Source organism: Sciurus vulgaris (genome assembly GCF_902686455.1).
Source record: "Sciurus vulgaris genome assembly, chromosome: 2".
Lineage (NCBI taxonomy): Eukaryota > Metazoa > Chordata > Mammalia > Rodentia > Sciuridae > Sciurus > Sciurus vulgaris.
In genome coordinates this window covers 71,038,979-71,064,949 of record NC_136462.1, presented here as the reverse complement: position 1 = coordinate 71,064,949, position 25,971 = coordinate 71,038,979, and the positions used below count along the sequence as shown (strand labels likewise).

The 25,971-nt window shown below is 33.2% G+C and overlaps 1 protein-coding gene and 1 long non-coding RNA gene across 9 annotated transcripts in view; one reads left to right on the top strand and one right to left on the bottom strand.

The window, feature by feature from the left end:
* Positions 1-25,971, top strand: part of G2E3 (G2/M-phase specific E3 ubiquitin protein ligase) — an 84,795-nt gene that overhangs the window by 36,345 nt on the left and 22,479 nt on the right. For 3 of the 8 annotated variants that reach the window (XM_079127223.1, XM_079127221.1, XM_079127224.1), the window contains 6 exons: positions 10,724-10,922; positions 13,600-13,640; positions 18,835-18,932; positions 21,253-21,354; positions 22,720-22,844; positions 23,821-23,986. In XM_079127223.1, the coding sequence (XP_078983349.1) occupies positions 13,604-13,640; positions 18,835-18,932; positions 21,253-21,354; positions 22,720-22,844; positions 23,821-23,986 (528 nt within the window). In that variant the 5' untranslated portion in view covers positions 10,724-10,922; positions 13,600-13,603. Of the gene's footprint in view, positions 1-10,711; positions 10,923-13,599; positions 13,641-18,834; positions 18,933-21,252; positions 21,355-22,719; positions 22,845-23,820; positions 23,987-25,971 lie in introns of all 8 variants that reach the window. The other 5 variants (XM_079127227.1, XM_079127226.1, XM_079127228.1 and 2 more) reach the window with 3 other exon arrangements.
* Positions 3,573-25,971, bottom strand: part of LOC306654031 — a 40,521-nt gene continuing 18,122 nt past the window's right edge. Inside the window, exons 2-3 of the long non-coding RNA XR_013761867.1 lie at positions 20,637-20,737; positions 3,573-4,939 (exon numbers count right to left, since the gene is read on the bottom strand). This is a non-coding gene — a long non-coding RNA (uncharacterized lncRNA). The remainder of the gene's footprint in view (positions 4,940-20,636; positions 20,738-25,971) is intronic.

Below are 25,971 nucleotides of genomic sequence, written 5' to 3'. Positions count from 1 at the left end.
TCCTACTGCCTCAGCCTCCTGAGCCACTGGGATTACAGGCATGTGCCACTGCCTGTAATCAGTGTTTCTGATTCATGTGCCTGTATCATGTTTCTGTATTTGTGATATAATGATTTAAATAGTGCTGCTATGAACATTTGTGTACAAGTTTTTCTTTGAATAACTGTTTTCAGTTCTTTGGGGTATGTACTTGATAGAATCGCTAAGTGAAATGATAGTTCTATTTAACATGTTGAAAATTTGCCATGCTGTCTTTCCCAGTGGTTGTGTCTTTTACATTTCTACCTGCAACGTATGAGGGTTCCAGTTTTTCCTTATCCCTACCAACACTTATTATTTTCCTTTTCTTTCATTTCTTCCCCCCGCCGCCCCACCCCAACACCAGAGATTGAACCCAGGGTCACTAAACCACTGAGCCATATGCCCAGCTCTTTTTGTTTTTTTATTTTTTAAATTTTAAGACAGGGTCTCAATGAGGTGCTTAGGGCCTTGATGCATTGCTGAGACTGGCTTTGAGCTTGCAGTCCTCCTGCCTTAACCTCTCAAGCCACTGGGATTATAGGCATGTGCCCCACTCCCAGCTTCATTTCTTTTTAAAATTATAGGTACCCTAGTATGCATGAAGTGGTATGTCATCGTGGTTTTGATTTGCATAAGCCTGTGATGATGAACATTATTTCATGTGCCTCTCGACCATTTAAATATTTTCTTTGGAGAAGTTTTATTCAGATGTTTTGTCCACTTTTAAATTGGATTACCTGTGTTTTTGTTGTTGAATTGTGACATTCTAGATTACAGGCCCCTTATCAGGTACATGATTTCCAAATATTTTATCCCATTCTGTGAATTGTCTTTTCCTTCCCTTGATAGTGTTTTTTGATGCACAGAAGTTTTAGCTTTTGATGAAATCTAATTTATTTTCTTTTTGCTTGTGCTTTCAGTGTCATATCAGAAACTGTTGACAAATCCAAGGTTATAAAAGATTTGCCCCTGTATTATGCTACAGTTTGGGTTTTTATTTTTAAATCTTTGCTCCATTTTGAATTAATATTTTTGTATATGATGTGAGGTAAGGATCTAACTTCATTTCTTTTTATGTGGCTTTCCAGTTGTTTCCACACCATTTGTTGAAGAGACTGTTCTTTCACCTTTGAATGGTATTGGCACCTTTATTGAAAATCAATTGACAATAAATGTATGGGTTATTTTCTAGGCTCTTCTTTTCCATTGATTTATGTCTGTCTTTATGCCAACACCATACCATTTTAATCACTGTAGTTTTATAGTAGGTTTTGAAACTGGAAAGTATTTCAACTTTTTTGAGAGGGAGTTGTTTTGACTATTTGGGGTTCTTTACAGTTCTGTATAAATTTTAGGATTTGTTATACCATTCCTGCAAAAAGGTCATTGGGAGGTTGATTGGAATTACACTGAATCTGTAGATTGCTTTGTGGAATATTTTCATCTTTAAGTCTTACAACTCATAAACACAGAATCTTTTCATTTATTTAGGATTCTTTAATTTCTTTTTGCACTGTTTTCATAGTTTTCAGTGCACAAGTCTTGCTTGCACCTCCTTGGTTAAATTTATTACTAAGTAATTTTTTGTGCTACTGTAAATTAAATTATTTTAATTTCCTTTCTGGATTGTTCATCCTACTATATAGAAATACAACTGGTTTTTGATATTGATATTGTGTTTTGTTACATTGCTGTATTTTTTAGCACTTAACAGTTTTTTTAATTCTTTAGAATTTTTCTATACATAAGATCATATCTTCTCTGAGTAGTTACTTCTTGCTGTAAATTTGGGTGCATCTTATTTTAAGCCTTATTCTGGCTAGAATCTCCAGTATGTTAAGGAGTGGTGAGAGTTGATATCTCTATTGTTCCAGATCTTAGGTGGAAAGCTTTCAGTCTTATACCATTCAATATGTTAGTTGTTTTTCCCCATATATGACCTTTATCATGCTAAGGAAGTTCCCTTCTGTTCCCAACTTGTTGAGTGTTTTTATCATGAAAGAGTGTTAGATTTTGTCAAATGCCATTTCTGCATCACCAGAAAATTAAGATAGAGCATTTGATTTTTTAAATCTGTTTACATGGTATATTGCACTGATTGATTTATTCTTGGGATAAATTCCAGTTGGTCAGGGTTGATAATTCTCTTAATAAGGATTGAATTCACTAGTATTTTGTTAAGAATATTTGCATCTCTGTCCATAAGGGGCATTGATCTGTAGTTTTATGTTTTTATCTGACTTTGTATCAGGGCATTACTGACTTTATAAAATGAGTTAGGATGTATTCCTTCCTCTTCTATTTTTTTAGAAGGGTTTGAAAAGTTTGGTGTTAGTCTCTTGGTGTAGGCTTGTTGAAAATTTCTTTTTGAGTCAGTTTTGTTAGTTTATCCGACTTGTTTAACTTGCTGATTATTAGCTATTAATAATACATTAATAATACATAGTCCCTTATCCTTTTTACTTCTGTTACATCTGTAGCAATGTCTCCTTTTCAGTTCTGATTTTAGTAATTTGAGTCTTTTTCCCCCACTTGGTCACTGTGACTAAAGTTTTGTAATTTTAGAAACTATTCAAGTAAATTTTATTTCATTTTTTTTTCCTATTCTTTATTGCATTATCTACAATCTAATCCTTATTATTGCCTTCCTTCTACTAACTTTGAGCTTAGTTTGCTCTTTTTCTGGTCCCTTACAAAGTTAGGTTTATTGTTTTAGGTCTTTCTCCCCTCTCAGTACTAGGAATTGAACCCACATGCACCTTACCACTGAGTCATGTCCCCAGCCCCTTTAATTTTTAATTTTCAGGCAGAATTTTTCTTGTTACTCAGACTGACCTTGAGCTTGCTATTGTCCTTCCTCAGCCTCCCAAATCACTGGGATTACAGATGTGTGCCACCATATCCAGCTTGGTTCTTCTTTTTTTAATGTAGGCATATACAGCAATAAATTTCCCTCTGAACCTTGTGGGTTTTTTTGCTACAGACCTTAAGTTTTAATATATTGTGTTTTTATTTTCATTTTGTCTGTTTTCTGATTTCCCTGTGATTTCTTCTTTGACTTTTTGTCTAATTAAGGTTGTGTTAGTTAATTTCCAAATTTGTGAATTTTCCAGTTTTTCCTTCTGTTACTGATTTCCAGTGTCGTTCCATGTGATTGAAGAAGATACTAAGTGTGATTTCAGTCTTTTAAAATTTATAGAAGTTTTGTGGTATGACATATGGTCTGTCCATAGAAAATGTTCATGTGCACTTGAGAAGAATGTGTTATATTCTGTTGTTGGATGGAGTGAATGTTCTATATATCTCTTGGTTGCTTTCTCCATTTCTGTCAATTTTTAATGTCTTTGGGTCTTGTAACAACCTGATATATAACTTACTTTGTCTCAGTATAACCACCCAAGTTCATATTAGAATTCTATTTGTAAGTTCATATTGTAATTCTATTTGTACTTTATTCCATCCTTTAACTTTCAACTATTTGTGTCTTTGAATCTAAAGTGAGACTCTAATAGACAACATATAAGAATGAATCTTTTTTTTTTTTTTTTTTTTTTTTTTTTTTAGTTCCTTCTGTCAATATCCACCTTTCAGTTAGAGTGTAATGTATTAAAGTAATTACTGATAAGGAGAAATTTCTGCTATTTTCTGTATTTCATACCTCTGTTTCTCTTTTCCTCCATTTTTGCCTTCTTTTGTTTAATTGATTTTTTTAGTGTCATTTTGATTTCTTTCTCATTACTTTTTCCATATTTTTTGTCATGTTCTTAGTGTTTATCTTGAAGATTACAATTAATAATTAATGATACAAATTAATACAAATAAAATTAATCTTAATTTGATAACAACCTAGTTTGAAGAATATCTAACTTAGCTTTAGTGTATAAAAAATATGCTCCTGTATGAACCATTCTTCCCTCTTTATGTTGTTATTGTGATATGTTTTATCTTCATGCATTTTTGTGCCCATTTTGTTTACATATAAGGTGCCTTTAGTTTATATATAATGTGCCCAGTAGCATTACTTCATAGTTATCCATTTTTTAAAGTCATATAGGAAAAAGGAGGAATTACACACCAAAAATGTAAAATTTTTCTTCTTATGTATACTTCTTTAGTTACCTTTACAGTGTTTTTATTTCAGCATATGACTGTGTTACTGTCTAGTGCCATCATCTCTAGTAGGCAGATCTACTAATAATGAAATCTCTCAACTTTTGTTTGTCAATGTCTTGATTTTTTCATTTTTTCCTCACCTTTTCTTTATTTAAAATATTTTTATTTTCTCTAAAAGTAATTTTAAAAAAGTAATATTCATTAGAAAAGTAGTACAAATTCATGGTGGAAAAAAAATTCAGAGTTCAAAAGAATACACAAGGAAAAGTCTCCCTCCCACTCCAAACCCTGGGTCTTCTAATCCTCTGCAGAAACAATCACTTTTATCTATCTCCCGGATGATCTTCCACACAATGCAGGCTTTTAAAAAACTTTTTATTGATGCATAATATCCATGCCAAATATATTTAATTACAAAATAAATCATGTTCATTGTAAAAGATTTCAAACTATACCAGAATTTATAGAGAGAAGTCCCACCCCATCTCTTCCCCAAAGAAAACCATTATTAACAATAAGTGATCTGGAAAACTTGTCATTTTTGAGCTTAGATACCTTAGATATTTGCTGAACTCCTTCTACTCTTCCTCTCTCCATTAACTCCATCTTCCACTTTGCATATATAAGAATTCTAACAGGTAAGTAGTAGGATCCCCATTTTGCAGCTGAGGAATTTGAGGCTTAGAGAGGGAGTGGGCTGTTCACTGATGCAGGGCAGAGCCAGGAATGTGTGTGAACTAAGTCTTGATTTCTTTCTCCGGTGTTCCTTTGCCTGGTTCCTATCAGATTATTCAGGGTTTAGTTCCTGTGTCAAATGAGGTAGTAGATAAATTCTCTTATTAGAATATATAGTTAAGGGAGCATTTTTTAGAAAAGAGAGGATTGGTCCTCTGAGAGCTGTGGCTGAAAATCCTTTTATTGCCTAAGCCCTGACCAGTGGTAGAAAGATTGAGTGAACTGGTTACATAGAGCCTGACTTGGTCAGTAGGAGGTAGACAAGGATTAGAATGAGACATTGTCCACGGAGGCATAGACAAGACAAGGCAGAAATTGTCCAGGCAGTGGAAAGCATTGTATTATTATCTAATTATCCAGTCCAGGGAGATTAATATAATTCAGCCACATGGTGGAATCAGCAAGAAGAATTGCCAGAGAGAATCCCCAACATTCTTCAGACATCTGTGATCAAGTACACCACTGTGCCTTTGTACATACTCTGCTTAGAATACCTTTCCTACCATATCTGCTCAGCATATTTATCCTTTACAATCAATTTACAATACCATCTTCTTTATGAAACCAGCCACTTTATCTGTATAGAATTTACCACACTGTTTGAATGAAATATTTGTTTACCTACCTACCTCCCACAAGAGTCTATGAACTAATCTCTATTTTTGAAGCATGGTTTTGCTGCATATAAAATTCTTTATTACAGGTCCATTTTGTTTCTTTGTTTTTAGTTCTTTGCATATTTCATCCCACTACTTCCTGGAACTCCTGGTTTCTAATAAGAAATTGACAAATGATCTTATTAAGGATCCTTTTTGTGTGATCAGTCATGTCCCTCTTGCTGCTATCCTTGAACTTCTTGAAAATGTGTAGATTGATGTCTTATATCAAATCTGGGAAGTTTGGGGTCATTAGTTTTTCAAATATTCTGTCTGCTCCTCTCTTCTATTCTTAGACTTTCATTAAGCATGTATTGGTATGTTCCATTGAGCATACAGTGATAGTGCCTCACTGTCTATTAAGTTCTGTACATTTTTCTTTTTGTTCACCATGCTAAATAATCTCAATTAACTTATCAGATTTGCTATTGAATGCCTGTAGTACATTTTCCATTTCAGATATTTTATTTTTTAGCGGCAGAATTTCTTTTTGCTTCCTTTCTATCACTTCTGTCTCTTGTCGGTATTCTATAAGACATTTTTAATAGGCCTTCCCCAAGCAGAGCTCTTGGCTCTGCTGTTTTGGTTAATGTCCCTTATTTTTAAGTTTTGACAATTTTTTCCAAAAAAATATATTCAGGTACTTTTTTAGATTATGATTTGCAAACACTTTCAGTCTGAAGCTTCTCTTATTTTCTTAATAGTGTTCCTTGACAAGTAAAAGATACTAATTTTTATGTGTCTGTTAGAATCTTTTGTCTGTTTTATTTCTTAATTGTGACTTTTTTATTGAGTTGTATTATTTATACATTATACATTATGAATATAAATATATATATTTTGGCAAGTGTCTTGATTTGGAAGTTTTTAATTTTGACATTTAGTTCATCAATTTTATTATTATTATTTCATTATTTTAATGGTTCATAGTATGTCTGTCTTATGTAAGAAATTGTTGCCAAACACAGGATCATAAAGGTATTTACCCGTTTCTCTTTTTAGAAATTGCATCTGTGTCTGTGTGTGTGTGGTTCGTTTTGAATTACATTCAGTGTGTAGAATCAGTGTTAATCCCCCCCCCGATATTCAGTTATTCCAGTACTATTTTTGAATAAACTATGATTTCCACAATTGAATTAGTGTGATATCTTTGTTGGAAAGCAATCGTCCGGGTCTGTTTCTGGACTTTTTAATTATGTTCTGTTATAATCTGCCTGTATTTTCATATCATCTTGTCTTGATTGACATAACTCTACAGGATGTTATGGATCACATAGTCCAAGCCCTCTGACTTTGTCCTTTTCAAAAATATTTTTTGCAAACTTACCAAAAAAACAAATAACCCAATCAATAAATGGGCAAAGGAACTGAACAGACACTTCACAGAACAAAAATACAATCAGTCAACAAATATATGAAAATAAGTTCAACATCTCTAGCAATTAAAGAGATGCAAATTAAAACTACACTGAGATCTCATCTCACTCCAGTCAGAATGGCAGTTTTCAAGAATATGAGTAACAAATGTTGGTAAGGGTGTAGGGAAAAGGGTACGCTCACATTGCTGGTAGGACTTCAAGTTGGTGCAACCACTCTGGAAAGCATGGAGAGTCCTCAGAACACTTGGAATGGAACCATCATTTGGGCCAGTAATCCCACTCCTCGACTTATATCCAAAGAACTTAAAATTAGTATACTATAGTGACACAACCATATCAATGTTTATAGCAGCTCAATTCACAATAGCTAAACTATGGAACCAACCTAGATGCCCTTCAACAGATGAATGGATAAAGAAAATGTAGTATATATACACAATGGAATATTACTCAGCCTTAAAGAAGAATGAAATTATGACATTTGCTGGTAAATGGATGGAACTGGAGAATATCATGCTAAGTGAAATAAGCCAATCCCCAAAAGCAAAGGCCAAATACTCTCTCTGATATGTGAATGCTTATTCATAATGAGGTAGGGTAGGGAAGGGAAGTGTAGAAGTTCATTGAATTAGAGAAAGGAAATGAATGGAAGGGAGCGGGGAGGGGAAGAGGAAAAACAGCAGAATGAATCTGACATTACTTTCCTATGTTCATATATGAATACACAACCAGTGTTATTGCACACTATGTACTACCACAAGAATGGGAAGTTATACTCCATGTATGTATAATATGTCAAAATACATTCTGTGTTTTGCTATAGGGCCTTTGCATTTTGTACATGTGATAGAATTAAAGTGTCAGTTCTACCAAAAAAAAAAAAAAAAAGCTCCTGGTGGGGATTTTGATTGGAATTGTGTGAAAGTGACCTCTTAACAACATTAAGTCTATCAGCATTGTTTATTTCTTCATTTATGTAGGTCATTTTTAATTTCTCTCAATGGTAGAGTGTAGCTTTTCAGAGTATAGTCTCTGTATATTTTTACCAAAATTCTAACTATTGTGAGTAGAATTTTTCTTTACTTTTATTTCCTGATAGTTTGTCGCTCTCACACAGAAAGACTGTTAATTTTAGTATATTTGCTTTGTTTCATTAGAACTTGCTAAATTCACTTTTTCTAGTAAACTGTTTTCTAGGATTTTCTGCCTGGATAATCATGGATAAAAGTACTTTTATTTCAACTTTCCCTTTTTTTTTTTTTTCTTTGGTGGAGTATAATGTTTAACTGATTAGAGTGAACATTTTGTAGATTTTTCTCCATAAGATTGAGAAAACATTCTATCCATAGTTTGCTTTGCAGTTTTATCATGATTTGGATGCTGATATCTGTCAAAAAAATTTTTTTTACATCTTTTGAGACTGTCTTGCAGTACAGTGTTGAAGTGGTTAAAAATTTGTAGATACCCTTTTTTAGATTGAAAACTTTTCTTCTATTCCTGATTTGCTTTACAGTTTTATCATCATTAAAATTTGTCAAATACTCTGTGTATCTGTTGAGATAATTTGTATGTTTTTCTTCTTTCTTCTGTTAACATGATGTATTACCTTAATTGTTCAGTTTGTTATTCAACCTTGCATCCCCCCCACACACACACACTGGGAATTAAACCCGGGCACTTGACCACTGAGCCACATCAATGCCCAGCCCTATTTGCATTTTATTTAGAGGCAGGGTATCACTGAGTAGCTTAGCACTTTGCTTTTGCTGAGGCAGGCTTTGAACTTGAGATCCTCCTGCCTCAGCCTCCCGAGCCACTGGGGTTATGCCACTGGGGTGCGCAGGTAACCTTGCATTCTTAGTAAACCCAGATAAGATGTGTTATCCTTTTTACTGTTTTAATTTAAAAGAAATGAGTACCAGTGATTGACTCATTATACCAAATAGTCTGCTAGGCATTTTATGTTTTATTTCAAATTCCTAGAGCAAACTGCAATCGCTGTTTTCCTCATTTGAGAGATGGTAAAATTGACAATAAGTGAGATCTCAAGAAAGAACATATAGAACATGTAAGTCTGAATGCCACTTCAAAGCTAATAGATTTCAACCTCTACCATTAAACCTCTCTCTTCTTATTTTTGTCTCTGCTGTTGCTATGAACCAAAGTAACTAGCACATTTTTTAAGAGTATCTCTTTCATCTAAATTTGTAAGGGCACATGAAGTGTATTAACCCTACCTGAGGTAGGGTATATATAATAGGATGAAACAACTAATAGGAGATATGTGTTCTTATGTATGTGTGTGTACAGAGAACAACTGTTATAAGGTATTGACTCATATTATTATGGAATCTAAGAAGTCTGTGACCTGTTGTCTACAAGCTGAGAACCAAGAAAGCTAGCAATGTACTTTGAAATACTGAGTAGGAGAGTCATTGGTGTAGAGTCCAGTAATTGTCTGAAGGCTTCAAAATGAGCAGCAGAGCCAGGGGTAGAAGATCAGTGTCCTACCTCCAGCAGTCAGAGAAAGAATTCAACCTTCTGCCTTTTGGTTCTTCTCATCAGGCCCTCAGTAGACTAGATGTTGTCCACATATATTGGAGAAGGCCTTTGTCTTTCTTAGTCCCCAAATTCAATTGCCAGTCTCTTTCAGAAACACCCTCACAGACACACCCAGAAATAATGTTTAATAACTGTCTGGGTATCTTGTGACCCAGTCAAGTTGACACATAAAATTAACTATCGCACTGGGTTGCTTAGTCCTAATCTTGAAATTTGGAGGGAATCTTTCATTTTCCCCTTTCCTTCCTTTTCCTTTATTCTCTTATAACCCTTTGGTGCTGGGAATTGAACCTAGGGCCTCACATGTGCCAAGCATGGACAGTCTGTTACTGAGCTACACATATCCCAACCCTGTTTTGTTTTACTTTTAATTTAGTTATTTTAAAATCTTATAAAATTTTTGAAATAATTTTTAAAGTTACATAACAGTTTCAAGAAAGGTACAATGAACTGCACATACCCTTTCGCAGATTAACAAATTTTAGTATTTTGCCACATTCCCCTTTTCATTCTGTGGTATTACACCTCTATGTATAATTTTTCCTTTTCTGGTCCTTTGAGAGTAGGTTGCATACTTCTTGTTCCTTTATCCCTAAATACTTTAATAGGTATTTTCTGTATAAAAGTATGCTCTTAAATAAAGCATAGATATCAAATTCAAAAAGTTTTACCATATAGTACTTTGAACTATTCCATATTCAGTTTTTGTTAATTATCTCATCAATGTTCTTTACAGCAATTTCATTCCCAAGCACATCAGATAATTTGCCTTGCATAGAGTGATTAAGTTGAACCTTTCTAATTAATGATTTAAATCAAATCATTACTTTAGAAATATTTATTTTTTAACATGCTAGATTATAAAGTCAAATAATTTCTCTTTCATCAAGTGTATGACTCTACCATGTTGTTTGTTTGCTTGTTTTGTATGCTGAGTATAACCTTTTATTTCAGCTTTACTATCATCAGTTAGATTAGAACTTTAGGAAATGTTGAATGGACAAGACCTGATGTTAGTTTATTCAAATGGTAACCACCACATGGAAGAGGGAGAATTTGGCTTTAGGTACACCATGAAGTTACTCTCGGGTTGTTAGGCTGCAGACATTTGAAGCCTTGATTAGGGGTGAAGGTTTGCTTCTAAGATGTTTCACCCATCTTAGATTGGGGGTCAGGAGTCCTCTTTCTTTCCAAATGGGCCTTTTCATGGAACATTTTGAAAGCTCTTGTAACAACTGCAACTAGCTTTCTTCACAGGTTATGATCCATGACACAGAGAACAAGGAGGAAGTCACAATGCCATTTATGACATAGTCACACATCGTCATTTTTGTCATAGACTTTTTGGTGGAAGCAAGTTGCCAAGCACTAAGTACATTCACAGTCAAGGCGAGGGATATCAGGCTCTCCCTACTGAAGGGAATATCAACCTATATCACTGACTGACCAAGTAGAGGTAAGCAATGGAAGAAATATAGAGTACCTTTTGACAGTAACTTCCTAGAACGTCATTAAAATGTTTATGATTTCCCAAGGAAGGTGACAGTTTGACATTTGGCATTATTATTTTTTATTTTTTTTGAGTTGTTGATATATCTTTATTTTATTTATTTATTTATACGCGGTGCTGAGAATCAAACCCAGTACCTCACACATGCTAGACAAACACTCTACCACTGAGCCACAACCCAAACCCTGACATTATTTCTATGACCAAGAATATTATTAATATTTGGACTGTTATTGAGATAACATGCTTCTGTACCATTGCTGTACTCATTCCACTTAGGAAGTCTTAAATTCATGTACCTGAAGAAAAACACCTAAAACAAATTATAAAATTCAACTTTTTTGCTTAGGTTTTGTTTTAGAAACAAAACAAATAAAGTGAAATAAAGTGATTCTCAATCAGAGCTTAGAAACAAGGTTTTATTTCAGATGCTGGGAATTGGAAAGAAAGCTCTTGTGAACTGGTCAAAAATATGAATTACAAAATGTCTTTGAAAAATCCAGCTTTTGGGTAACTTAATTTTGTTATAATTTCAAACTTAGAGAAAATCATAAGAATAGTAAAAGGAACTCCTATATACTCTTTCTCTGTATTCACCAATTATTTTCTGCCGTTTGCTTTATTGTCTTGCCTTACTCCAATCAACTTAAACCACAATGGGTAAACCTACAGTTGATAAAATTAGGTTTATTGACTCTTGGAGTGAAATTACAGACCAGAGGAACCATAAGTCTTTTCACCAAAAAAAAAAAAAAAAAACATTGTTATAGGGTTTGGAGAAGGGGACCATTAACATTTAGGTGAACTATAAATGAAGCAGTGTTCTGATAGGCTCAAAGCAAAGTCTGGGCTGTGTTTAAAGGAGTCAACATCAGATGTGGACTACAGAGTAGACCCAAAGTCTTGTTTCCTTGAAATCTACAAAATGATGTGTTCCAAAAGCCTTTACATCTATTTCTATTGGTAAGCAAGATTTCTTGCTTTGACCCTCCCAACAAAGAATATTTCCGAAATTTTCCTTATTCTCTATTCCAGTCTTTTCCTACCTGCAAGCCTTATTCTGATATTTTTCATAATAGAATTGCATTGCCTGTCCTAGGACCTTAAATAGTGTGTGGTTTCTTTTGCTCAGCATAATGACTATGAGATTCATCTATTACATCTTTTCATTGCTGAGTAGTAGATTGTGATCCTTAATAACTTGACCAGTTAGGGCAGTCTATATATAGTAATTGTATAAAGCATGTGTAAACACCAAAAGTATGATCATTTACCTGAAAAATATCATTAGTGCATATAAAAAAAAAAAAAATTCAGGAGACAAAGGAGTGTTTCTTTAACCCTTCTTTAATAATTGTGGAGGACTGGGAAAGATAGGCTAGATCTACTTAATCACAAAGCCTGCTTAAAATTGGACTCTGTTTTATGGCTTCTCTTAAGAAATAGCAATCTTGATGGCATAGAAGTTGAATTTTTTAAAGAAAACAATTTATTGAAGTCTTTGGTCAATATGATTTGAAGAGTTGGACTATGACCTTATGAAAGCACAAAAGCATTATATAAAAAATTCATATTTAAATTCAAGACAGTACTTACACGTCATTATGAAATCCAAAGTCTAAATTAAATTGTAATACAGAATGATGTCAGTTTATTTTCATGCATAGTAGTATATTATACCCTGTAGCCACTCAGTTATGGGTTAGTCTGTTGCTACTTACTAGCTATATGAACTTGGACAGATGTTTACCTTTTTGTGTACTGGTTTTGCAACTATAAAGTAAGTTGTATTTACCTAGTAGCATTACTGTTTATTTTTCATTTAAATTTCAAGAGCTCGTGCATACCTTATTACACTTAAATCTCATAACAAAACTTCAAGCAAGCTGTTCGTATACCTCTGCTAAAGTCAAACTGATAAGATGTCTTCTGCCTGCCTCTGATCTTTTAGGAAAAAAGTTGTATTTCAGTAATTGTTTAATTGCCTAACTGTGGGGAGTGAAAGACAGAGACAGATCCATTTCGTTCATTGTTGAGCGATTGAACACAACCATACTATACTATGTAATGAGGCAGTCAGAGGCTTACGCAGCTCTATATTAAATACCTTGAATGCAATAGCCACAAACATAAACTTAATAAAAGGATTGTTTTATAGGGTACTTACATATAAACTTTTTCTAAATAGTGAACAATTCTTGATAAAATTTTGAACAGAAATTAAATACAAATTTATATGGAAATTATAGTCTACAAATACTGATTCAGTCCTAATAGCAGGAAAAAAAAAAAAAAAAAAAAAAGACTTGCTATTTATGTATAATATGGGCTTAGACTATTTGCTGTAGAGGACTTCTTGGTAGTCCTGTAGTCCTGCCCTCTTTCCACTAAATATCAATAGTCATCATAAGTGTTTTGATAACTAAACATTCCCTCCAATTAAAAACAATCCTCAGATTCTGTCATCCTTGCTGAAACTTATTTGGGTAAAGGTGAAGAAATTAAGTACTGTACTAGAGTAAGAAATGATTATGTAATTCATTCATAATCATGTATTGACTAAATTTAAATGATTAATTTGAGACTAAACATTAAGTTGGCTGTATGTTCTTATTTTTCCTAGTAAAATGAATGAAAATAAACCTGGTGACTCACAGACTCTTGGTAAGTAACTCTAAAGCATTTTCATTACAGTAAATCTTTTTAGAATATTATCCAACCAATCGGAATGATTTTTCTGCTGCATGCTTACTTCATATTTCCATGTAGTTAAGTATAGCATTAAGAGTATTCATTTCCACAAACAAATCTATCAGAGGACAATTTTTCACCAAATTTTGTGTTCTGTACACATTTTCTTCATTTGTTATGTATAGAATCTGTTGACTTACAACCATGAGATGAGGACTCTTAATTGTTATTCTGTACTCTTCTGCCAATTTCTCCCTTATTCAGTTTTTTAGATTTTTGAAAAATTCTCTCTAAAAATAATATACTTTCTGTATCTCAACCATCAATTTTAGAGAGTATCTGTTGACTTACCTTATTCTGGTTCATAAACTTCACTGTACTTTCTTTTCTTGCATCTATAAACAATCTAGCCTTCTATCAAGTATGCTAATAGTAGCGAAATTTTAATAATTTGTATACTACTTTCATGCATTTGCCAAATGCAAATTTACTTCAACTCTTTCTTACTTGATTTTTCTCAAGATTAACTTGTTTTTACTTACATGAATGTGTTTAAGGAGGAAGCTTTATTCTGTTATGATGAAAGCGAGTATCATTTGCTGTATTAGAAAGTAGTCTTAATATGATAAATATGATAAAGTCAGAACAATTTTACTGAATTTTAAGCACTGAAAAAAACAGCAAGTACAAATACATACAAAAGTAATTTTCTAGTAAAAATGCATGCCTGAGCTGGGCACAGTGGTACATACCCATAATCCCAGCATCTTGGGAGGCTGACGCAGGAGGATTGCTAATTCAAAGCCAGCCTCAGCAACTTAGTGAGGCCCTAAGCAACTCAGTGAGACCCTGTCTCTAAGTAAAATATGAAAAAGGGCTGGGAATGTGGCTCAGTGATTAAGTGCCCCTGAGTTCAATTCCTGGTACCAAAAAAAAAAAAAGAAATGCACATCTGAAATATAGTCTCTTCTGCATCCAAGGCCCTCCTTACTGGGAGAGAGGAGGCAACAGAAAATGGGAACAAATGGAAATCCACAATAGCAGTTGCACCTCAATCCAGGATTTGAGGACTCTCCCCTTCTGTAGTCTCTGCTACTTCTCAAGGACTCTTCTTCTTTCATGGTCTCTGCTAATTCTTTCTATTTCTCTTTCTCTTGATAGCAGCCTGTACAGAATGGCTAAAAGTATAGTTACTGGGGATAGAAGAGTTAAGTGGGGAGCTGCTAGTGTGTAAGATGCCCAGTATGAACAGATGGTAGTTTGCTGATGTTAATGTGAACAGGTCCTTTGTATGGAGAGGAAGGGAACCTGAAATCTTTCAAAGGGTGTTGGAAGGGGCTCTGAGTTATGACTTACTAAACTAGAATGAAGGTGGGCAATATAGTGAGGATATTTCACATTATTAATTATAAGCTGATACTGTTTCTTGTGCTGGAATCTTATTTTATGAATAGCCTGTTAATATAGTATTTTTCAATACATCCATTCTTGATTACACATATTTTTCAAGGTAAATAACACTAGCTGCTATAGTAGGTAAACTCAGAAGTCTTAATGGTTTAACACAAGAAAAGTTTATAACTTGTCAGGGTACAGTCCAGTGTGGATTGGTTAGGGAAGATGGAAGGTTAGTTATGCTTCATTTTGAATTCAAACTCCGTCTTGTATGGATCTGCTGCCTTGGGATGTTCAGCCTCTTCTCTTTAAGCTAGTGGTACTCTACTTGGTTCATTAACATAGAAATAGAATTTTAATAATTATATAAGGTATATAAGATAGATGTGAGACAAAAAGACTAGTAGTTATAGTATGGACATTTATTCACTTCTTTCTGTGTGCCACAACATGTTAATTATGTTTATGTGTATTGTTTCATTTAATCCTCATTAATGACATACATAGTATAAGATAGGTACTATTGTTGTCCTCATTTTTAAGATGAGGAAATGGAGTCATAAAGCACTGTAGTGAAATATACCAGACACAGAAAGACAGTATTATATGATCTCCCTTGAATATGGAATATGAAAAAGTAGAACTCACCACCACGGAGAGTAGAATGTTAGTTACCAGGAGTTGGTGGTGGACTGGGGGTAAGGTAGCAATTGGGAAGATGCTGATCAAAGGATACAAAATTTCAGTTAGATTAATTTGACCTTTTATTTCCCCCTTCAGTGCTGAGTATCAAACCCAGTACTTCACAAATGATGGGCAAGCGCCCTACCACTGAACTACATCCCCAGCCCTCAAAATTTCAGTTATATGGGAGAAATAAGTTAACAAGTCTCCTGTACAACATGGTGAATATAGTTAATAACAGTGTATAGTATATTGGGAAATTGTTAAGAAAGTAGAGTTTAAGTGTTCTTCCCTACAGATACATGGTAAGTATGTTAACTAATGCACATGATGATTAACCATTTCACAATGTGTGTGTGTGTGTTTCACAGTATCATGTCATATACCATAAATATATACAATGGGAAAAAAGTGTAAAGCCAAGTCTTAATTTAGATATCCTTAACTTCCCAAGTTTTCTTCGTGTGTATGTGTGTGTACATAGCAAAATTCACCATTTGAACTATTTTGAAGGGTACATTTTATTTTATTTTGGATATTGGGGATTGAACCCAGGGCACTTAAATCACTGAGCCACATTCCCAGCCCACCCCCCTCTTTTTTTTTTTTTTTTCTTTTTTTTGTATTTTACCTAGAGACAGGGTCTCACTGAGTTGCTTAGGGCATCAATAAGTTGCTGAGGCTGGCTTTGAACTTACTATCCTCCTGCCTCAGCCTCAGCTGTGATTACAGGTGTGCACCACCAAACCTGGCTGAAGGGTACATTTTAGTTTGTACAAGGCTATGAAATCATTACCATGATCTATATCACCTACAAAGGAGACTACTCATTAGTCACTTCTTATTTTCCCTAACCTCAGCTCCTGGCAACACTAATCTGTTTTTTGTCTATCTCTATTTACCTAGTCTGGATAATATAACCCATTATGTAGATGAAATCATATCATATATGACCTTTTGTACATGATTTCTTTCACTTAATGTCATTTCTTGGCTTATTCATGATGTTGCATGTATCAGTACCTCTTTCCTTTTTATTATGGAATAATATTCTGTTGTATGGAAATACCATAGTTTGTTTATCATTAAGCCATCCATTGATAGAATTTGGTTTGTTTCTACTTTGGCTATTGTGAAAAGTACTGCTATGTACATTAGTGTACAAGTATTTGCTTGAACATCTGTGTTCATTTCTTTGGCTTGTATACCCAGGAATGGAATTGCTAGATCATGTGATAACTTTCTGACATTTTGATTATAGCTGTCCTCATGAGTGTTAGGTGGTATTTTATTGTGGTTTTGATTTTGATTTGTCTACTGACTGACCAGTGATATGAAGCATCTTTTAATGTGTTTAGCAATTATTTGTATCTCCTCTTTGGAGAAACAAGATGAGATCCTTTGCCCATTTTTAAATTGCATTGTTTGTGGTTTTTGTTATTGAGTTGTAAGAGTTTCTTACACATCCTGGATACTAAATTAACAAATAAGTAACTTCCAAATCTGTTCTCACATTTTGTAGAGTATTTTTTCAGTATCATGATAAGGGCACAAAAGTTTCAATTTTGATAAAATCTAGTTATCTAGGTTTTCTTTTTCTTTCTTTCTTTTTTTTTTTTTTTTTGTTACTTTTGCTTTTCATGTCATGAAGATTTACCTCTATATTATCTAAGAATTTTATATTTTTGGCCCTTAAATTTAGTTCCTTGGTCTATATTGAAATTAATTTTTAGTTTCAACTTTATTATTTTGCATGTGGCTGTGCAATTGTTCCCGCACCATTTACTGAAGAATTTCTTTCCCCATTAAACCTTGATAACCTTATCACAAATAAATTGATTATAGATGTTAAGAGTTTATTTCTGAGTTCTTCTTTTGTATTGGTTTACTATCCCTATTCCATACTGATTTGATCGCCAGTTTTGTTGTAAATTTTTACTCTTTTCTCAGTCAGTCTAGCTAAAAATTTATGGAGTTTGTTGATCTTTTCAAAGAACCAACTTTTATAATTATTCTGTTGTTTTTCTGTTGTCTATTTTGTTTATATGTTTCAATCGATTTTATTGCTTGCTTTTTACTAGTTTTGGATTTAGTTTACTCTTTTCTAGTTCTTAAAGGTATAAAATTGATTAACAATTTGAAAGCTTTCATTTTTAAATATAGGCTTTTCTGAACCTAAAGATTTTTTTTTTTTTTGGGGGGGGGGTGCTGGGGATCAAACCCAGGGCCTTGTGCTTACAAGGCAAGCACTCTACCGACTGAGCTATCTCCCCAGGCCCCCCCCCCCCCCCCGGTGTCTTTTCTGAGATTACCACATCCATGGGTGTGCACATGCATTCTCGTGTATATATGAGAGCTCTTTAAAATCCCTTATTTCTCCCATGTATTACTTTTTTCTAGTCTCTTTTTTCCCTGGATATTTTGGTCTGTCAACTGCTTAGCGCTATTATCTTTTGTCCTGGGCTAGTGCAGCTAGCATTTTTATTTTAACCTTATAAAAGTTCTGAGGTAGGCAGAACAAAGACAAGTATCTGAGCCCATCCCTTGGGGAGCTGCCATATAGTTCAAAACACATAATCACATATATTTTGGAGCAAGGTTCATATTACCTCCACTGGACCAGTAACATGGGCCACCCCAAAGCCTCTGACCAGCTGGGGTGTGGGGAATGTTAGGTAGGCAAGTTATAATGCTCTTATCAAAATTGAATAGCTGCTTCATTAAGCATTATCCTAATTTTTAAAAATTTATTACATTCCAGAACTTCTAAAAAAATGATTCTTAAGATTTTGGGGTAGCTTACTCATTGCTTTCATGGAAGAATTGAGTTTCAGAGTGTCTTAACTCGCCATTTTCAGTTATGTTACTCCTACAAGTTATACCATTTTAACCATACACTGGAATTCATATGAAGGCTTATGAAAAAAGTAGTTATATTAATGTTTTAAAAGTAGGTATTGGAAAGTTACTAGTAGCAATTAATGCAATTTGCCTACTCAGAAAGAATTTAACACATCAACTGAAACACCAGTTCCATGCATCATTTAAAAATTTTAAAATAATATTTTGTCTATTTTTTCATTATTAGCTTGTGTTTTCTGTCGAAAAAATGATGACTGTCCTAATAAATATGGAGAAAAGAAAACGAATGAGAAGTGGAATCTCACTGTACATTACTATTGTTTAGTGAGTACAATTTATAATTAAATTCTATAAATTTAATGTTTTAAAGAAGAGAAATAGATTCTGACACTGATTTATGAAAATTAGACAAATCAGTTTTCTCTAGATATTGTTTCTATATGGAAAGATAGGACTTTTTAATATATCAAATTCTGTGATTCTGAAATTACTTGGTACATATAAAGATCCATCATTACCTGTTTGTGTTTGTCTAACTGGAAAAAAACAAGAGAGAGAAAATGATTAGTTCTATAAAGAAGTGTTTTTTTTACCACTTTCTTGTTTCCTTTCTTGCTAGTGATAAATCAGGGAGTAGAAGAAAAGTATTTTATTTCACAGACCCTGGAACTTTTCCAGGGAAGGAAAAGTTCTGACTCAAGGTATAAGTGGAAAAGGAAACAGGTTAAGGTATAGGTTATTCAGAAGAGAGTAAAACTGATCTGTTTTCCCTTCCCTCTGCCAACTTCTCCTCACACTCAGTCTCTTCCTTAAGATATTGGTACCATTAATACCTTAGCATGCCACAGTTGAATTAGTACACACCTTAGAATTTGATAAATAACTAAGTTATTATCATTTAACAAGTTATCCTGAAATGTAACAGATTAAGCTAACATTTATTATCCCAGTTTCTGAGGATCAGGAATCTGGTATCTGCCGAGTTGGATAGTTCTGACTCCGAGTCTCTCATGAGATTATTGTCATCGTGTCAGCCTGATTACATCTGAAGGCTTTACTAGGCTAGAGAATTTACCTCCAGTGACTCACATGCACTCACATGCGTATGACCACAATTCCTCCTCCCTGTTGACAAGAGGCCTCAACTCCTTACCCTCCCGTGCCTCCTCTCAGTAGGGTTGTTTAAGTATGTCGTTTGGTTTCCCCCAAAGCAAAGGATGAGAGAGATACAAACCAGATGAAATCATACTACCTAGTCTTCACAATCACCTTCTTCTGTCCCTTTTGCTTTATTCTATTTGTTAGAAGTGATTACTAATTAAGTCAGCCTATACTAAAAGGGAAAGGAGGAATTAAGCTTCATCTCTTGATGGAAGGAGTATTATTAGATTTATGGACATTTTTAAACCCACCACCATCCATGTTAAATTCTTTCACTGCTTTCTTAGAAAACCATCTAAAAGTATTCTTTGTGGTACTCTAAAGACTTAAGGTTTTCTGTCTCAGGTACTCTGTGGGTTAAATACACTTGTAGACTGGTCTAGGAATCTGATCACCTTGTATTTTGCCTTCAGAGAACATGAAGTTGGCTTTCTAAATATGCTTGTAAATTTCAGTTGCAGTACAAAAGAAAAATGTTTTCACTTTTCAAAGAGTTTATTTTACTTTCTGTGCAGTATAATTGGAGAAGTATTTTAGTAATATATATTTTTTCATATCTAGGTCTTAATAAGTATCACTTGTTTTTCAGGACATTATACTATTGAAAGCAAATGTCTAATTATAAACTTGCCTCTATTGAAGCACTTTAAAATTATTTAATATAGTTGATCATATCAAAATTTACCTTAGAGTCTGTCTTATTATTGAGTATAATACTTCAAAAGAAGTACTGACCCCATGCTTAACCTTTTGAAGATTCTATTTCATTATAAACAGGGAAATATTGCAATGTTACAAGTGGAAATAGAATGGTAGAACTGAAAGAGATTTAGACATGTTCAAGGTCAGCAACCTTAAATTTCTTACATAAGGTTCCAGAAGGTTAGGCGCAGAACCTGGTTTATAGGCCAGGATTTCATATTTCCAGTCCATACTTTTTTGATTCATGCTTCTTTAACATATTTAAACTGTGAAGTTAAAATGAAATTTTTTATCAGTTATTCATTCAATAGGTTTCCCTACAACTATGCCTGTTATTCTAGTAGATTTAAAGTTAGCTTGAAATATCACTGATAATCTGAATTGGCTCCATGATCTTAGCTTATACATTTACAACGTTTTGTATTTACCACTTCTTTTTTCTAAATCTTAATTTTAGATATTCACCCCACCTCTCACTCCCCCGCCCCCACCACTTCCCACCTGCCTATATTCATGCACTCCCTTCCCACCATCACCTTTTCTTTTTTTGCTAGTTCCTGGAATACTTTTAGAATCCAGTTTGGGTATGTGAATTGTTAATATACAGTGTCTTCCAAATGAAAGGATGTGAATAGCCTCTTAACTTTGACCAGGAAAAATAGTTATTTTAAACATATATTTGAAATTTGAGCCATTTGTGTCCATTTTATTGGAATAAATATTAGATTTTAATTACAAATTAGTTTCTTGGAGTTTATTTTCTCATTGAATATGTTCATAGTTGATGTCAAGTGGAATTTGGCAGAGAGGTAAAGAAGAAGAAGGTGTTTATGGCTTTCTAATAGAAGACATCAGGAAGGAAGTAAATAGAGCTTCTAAACTGGTAAGTAAATTATTTTACTCATTACACTATTTAAATACTATAAATATTGTCAATACAGTTTCTATCTTCTATCAGTGCTAGACATTTATGACTTTAATCTGGCTATGGTGGTGCTTACATCTAACCCAAGGTACTCAGGAGACTGAGAGAGGAGGGTAGCAAGTAGAAGGTCAACCTGAACTAGGGTTGTCATTCAGTGGTGCATCTTGGATTCAGTCACCAGTACCACTGAAAGGAAATAAAGGAAGAGAGAGAAAATTATGACTTTAATTTTATGTTCCAGTGTATATTTTTGTTGAATGTGGTAAGTTTTAATAAAACAGTTGGTAGTTTTGCAAATGAGAGTTTAAACTGACCCTGAATAATGCATATAACAATACTGATTTCTCTTCCTTATTCAACCTACCCATTATTTCACTCACTCTTAAATCAGCATTACCACCATAGTTCTACTCTGCTAACCTAAACCTTTAATTCTGAATCACGACCACCATTTATTTTTTTATTTTTTCATTTCTTAAAGCTCAATTCCTGAGGTTGAGATGGTTGGAGGTCAAAATTATACAGCTATGAGACTGATAATTTATTATCTCTATAACTCTTATGGCCCTTTTATGACATTGTTTATGTTGAGTGTCCCCTTCTGTTCTTCAATATAGGTTTTCTAAATTTTAACCCCTTGTTCATTAAATTATTTGTGAATCTTCTATATGACTACTACCTTGCTATATGCAAGGAAAGGGACTGTCGGTCTCCATATGGTCTGAGTAGAAGAGAAGTATTGAGAGTTAGAGAATGAGAAGATTGAAAGTATGGGAGCTTAAACACATCCTTTTGGAGAACACTGTTCAACTCACTACGGGTTTCTAATATTTCCTCATTTTGGTGAGGACAATGTAATTTTAGCTAGTATTTTAGAAATTGAATTTTATTATTATTTTCCTAGTCTTGGAATATTTTAATTTTTATAATTTCCATTAAGATTTCATTGTAACTTTCATGTGTAACTATTATAATATTTGCTCAATACACTATTTAAATACCATAAAAATTTATCAATACTTGAGATGTCTCTCTACTGATTTCTATACTAGAAATTTATGACTTTAAACCGGGCATGGTGGCACATACCTGTAAGTTTAAAATGTTTTAGTAAATAGGAAGGAAAAGGGACTTCTTCCTTATAGCAGTGAATCTTTGGCATCTTTAGATTATTTCAGAAAAATTTTAATATACTGTCATTAAAACTATTATGATAAAAATAATTTTCAATCTCCCCATAGGGACTATTCATTAATTCCTTGATCATATTATAGTACTCAAATTTTTTTTATGTTATGGCTCTATTTTCATGTTTTCTTCTAGAAATGCTGTGTTTGTAAGAAAAATGGTGCTTCAATTGGATGTGTTGCACCTCGATGTAAACGAAGTTATCATTTCCCATGTGGACTTCAGAGAGAATGTATTTTCCAGTTCACTGGCAATTTTGCGTGAGTTATTTAACTGTTAAACATGAATGTTAAAAATGAATATACCAACGATAAAATTCCCTTGTAAAATTACTTTGTAAAACTGTACTGAGTTTATATGTACACATTGTATATGTTTGTGTGTGTGTGAAAGATATTTAATAAGGTATGTCCATCCTCTTATAGAGCTATTTTTATCTGCTAAGTCTTGAAAATAGCAATGTTTAGAATGGGCCTAATATTAATAGTCACCCGCAGCTTTCAACTCTAGGATATTATATTGAACTCTTCTAATTTATTTATATTCAGTGAAAATTTCTACCTTATATTATTCTAGATTTTTGATGTCACCATTTAGAATTAGTAGTACAACTTTCTTTCACAGGGCCATATACATTTCTCAAGAAATAAATTGAAGGCATATAAATTTAGTTGAGTTCACAAAGTAAATATTGTGCCCTGGGATGCCCCTGAAAATATTTGCTTCCTGAGTAACTTCAAACATCAAGATATGATGAATTTTGGCATTAGGTATCAAGAGTATTCTTTAAGTCTTCATATTTTGACCTATATAATGACTGTTACCATGTAAGAAAACAATAGTTTAGAAAATACAAATGGAAACAAAAGTAGATTAGTAATAGGTTATTATTTGCATGATTTGTTATGATTAAAATATTTTAAGAATAAGTTCCTGCCTCTAATTTTATATGGTGTTGGGTATAAGAGAATGTATACTTATTTGTTGAGACAAAAGTATACATAATTCATAATGTAATATTACATAGGATTCTCAGTATAATATTAATTACTGAAATTTTTATGAGGCCTCACTACCAAAAAGTTTGTTTCAAAGCGTCATAGATTGAGACAAATTTATACTGCCAAGGCTCTAGTCTATTGCATGTTAATTATGAGAAAGATACAAGCTAATCTTCTCTTAAATAGTTGTGTTTTACAATTCATGAGATAAGTTCTTAAATAATTTACATTTTAGGTCATTTTGTTGGAAACATCGACCTGTTCAAATAATTGCATCCAATAATTACAGAGATTCCTTACCATGCACCATTTGTTTGGAATATATTGAGCCTGTTCCTACTTATAACATACTACGAAGTCCTTGTTGTAAGAATGCTTGGTTTCACAGAGACTGTTTACAGGTAAGATAAGTGTTGTAAGCTTTCTCTGAATGATCTAAAATGTTATTGTTTGCTGATTTGAAGTTTAAATTAGAATTGGCATGTTAGCTCTTACTTATTACTTTGTAGTGGGGAGAGAGTGCTGGGGATTGAACTCAGGGCCTTGTGCATGATAGACAAATGCACTGCTGAGCCACATCCCCAGCCCTACTTGTTACTTCTTAAAACAATTAAGGCATTCATTTTCTAGTATATTTTACATATGAAATTTTCCAATTTATGTGTATAGTTAGCATTTTAATAATTTAGATATAACATTTTAATATATTCTGTGCTTAGAAAATTTTGTTGTTTTTACCGGAGGATTTTATATTTCACAATGAATAAAGCACAAATTTTAATTCCTAAGCTCCATTTATATGTTTAAGCTAGAAAAACCAGGAAGTGATTAGCTTGGTAATAAGTAATAGTGAGGCCTTAAAAAATTATTTTAACTATAATAAACTCTTTATCATAACTCCTTGACAGGAAAGTGATTGCTGTCAATGAACTGAAAATGTTGGTACTTTGAAAGTCACTTTGTACATCAAACACATTGTCTAATTTTCAAATAAACAGTATCATAAAACACTGAACATTTGGAGCTAGAGATGTAGCTTAGTAGTAGAGCACTTTGCCTAGCATGCATGAGGCCCTGGGTTCCATGTCCAGCACTGCAAATACCCATGTACACAACGTTAAACATAATTTACTATTCCTTTTATTAGGAAAACTCATGAATATTTTAATAGGATCCCAACTATTAATAATATCAAATATGTAATATACACGTGTGAAAGTTCTACCTGTTCAACATAATACAATGCCAAATAACAAAGGACTTAAGTTTAATACTTTTTTTTTTTTCCCTGCAATACTAGAAGTTGAACATGCTAGGGCAGTCAGCCTCTCAAGTAGCTAAGGTTTCAGGTGTGTACCACCACACCAAGCTAGGTCGGTTTAACATTATTTTTCTTTTTTTTTAAGTTAGGTGATGTAAATTTTCTTATATATCCATGAAGTCTTAAAAGTCTTAACAGTAATCAAAGGATTTAGTAGATCTTGGTTGGCTATTTTCTATTTCTTATTTTTTTATTTTTTTGTATGGTCCTTGAACTTTTATACTTAGGATTATTCAAGTAAAAGTCAGGTTGAAGCCTATTTTATTAGAGAAATATTAAGAACTTCTTGTAATAGTTGTAAAAAGTGTACATAAAAGGATCCCAGGGAGTGCAGTTAATAAACAACATCATGAAGTATTATCCTTAGCTATTGAGGAAGAAGTTCATGTTATGTGAAAATTTTTAAAAAGTAATTTTTTCCTAATTTTAATAGTTTACATTTGAATAAATATAATTGTCAACAAATATGTCCTGTTAATTTTGTGTTTTTTTAAGACAAATAAGATTTGCCTCATTTATGTGTTAATAATGAAGCAGAGAGAGGTTCTCAAACTTGGACCTAGTATTTGTAGGGGTCTTTGGGAAACTGAGTTTTAACTGTCATTGAAAAGTAGAAATATTGTTACTAACAAATAAGTAGAGAGCTATTTTATGCAAATTAATTTAGAATCACAGCACCATGGACACTTGTCTGTAATATAAGTATCAGTAAGCAATTGTTACTTGATTAGAGCATACTAAGGACAAATTCTAAAGTCATTCTGTCTAAAGACTTCCAATGACTTTTTTTGCTTTGGTGCCAGAATCTCAAATGAAATATAGTATGTAGTCTACCCAGCCTAGATAGCTGTATGTGGTTAAACAAATATCATTATTTGAAATGACTAATAAGTGCTATACATAGGAATTTTGTGAGAAGAGATTAAAGGTTAGAATCAAAGGAATTGGTAAGAACCTCTCTCTCTTTTCTGTCTCTCCACACACACACACACACACACACACACACACACACAAAACTAGAGAATTGTCACTATTCTTGTTTAGTTTGGATATTCCATTATTGCA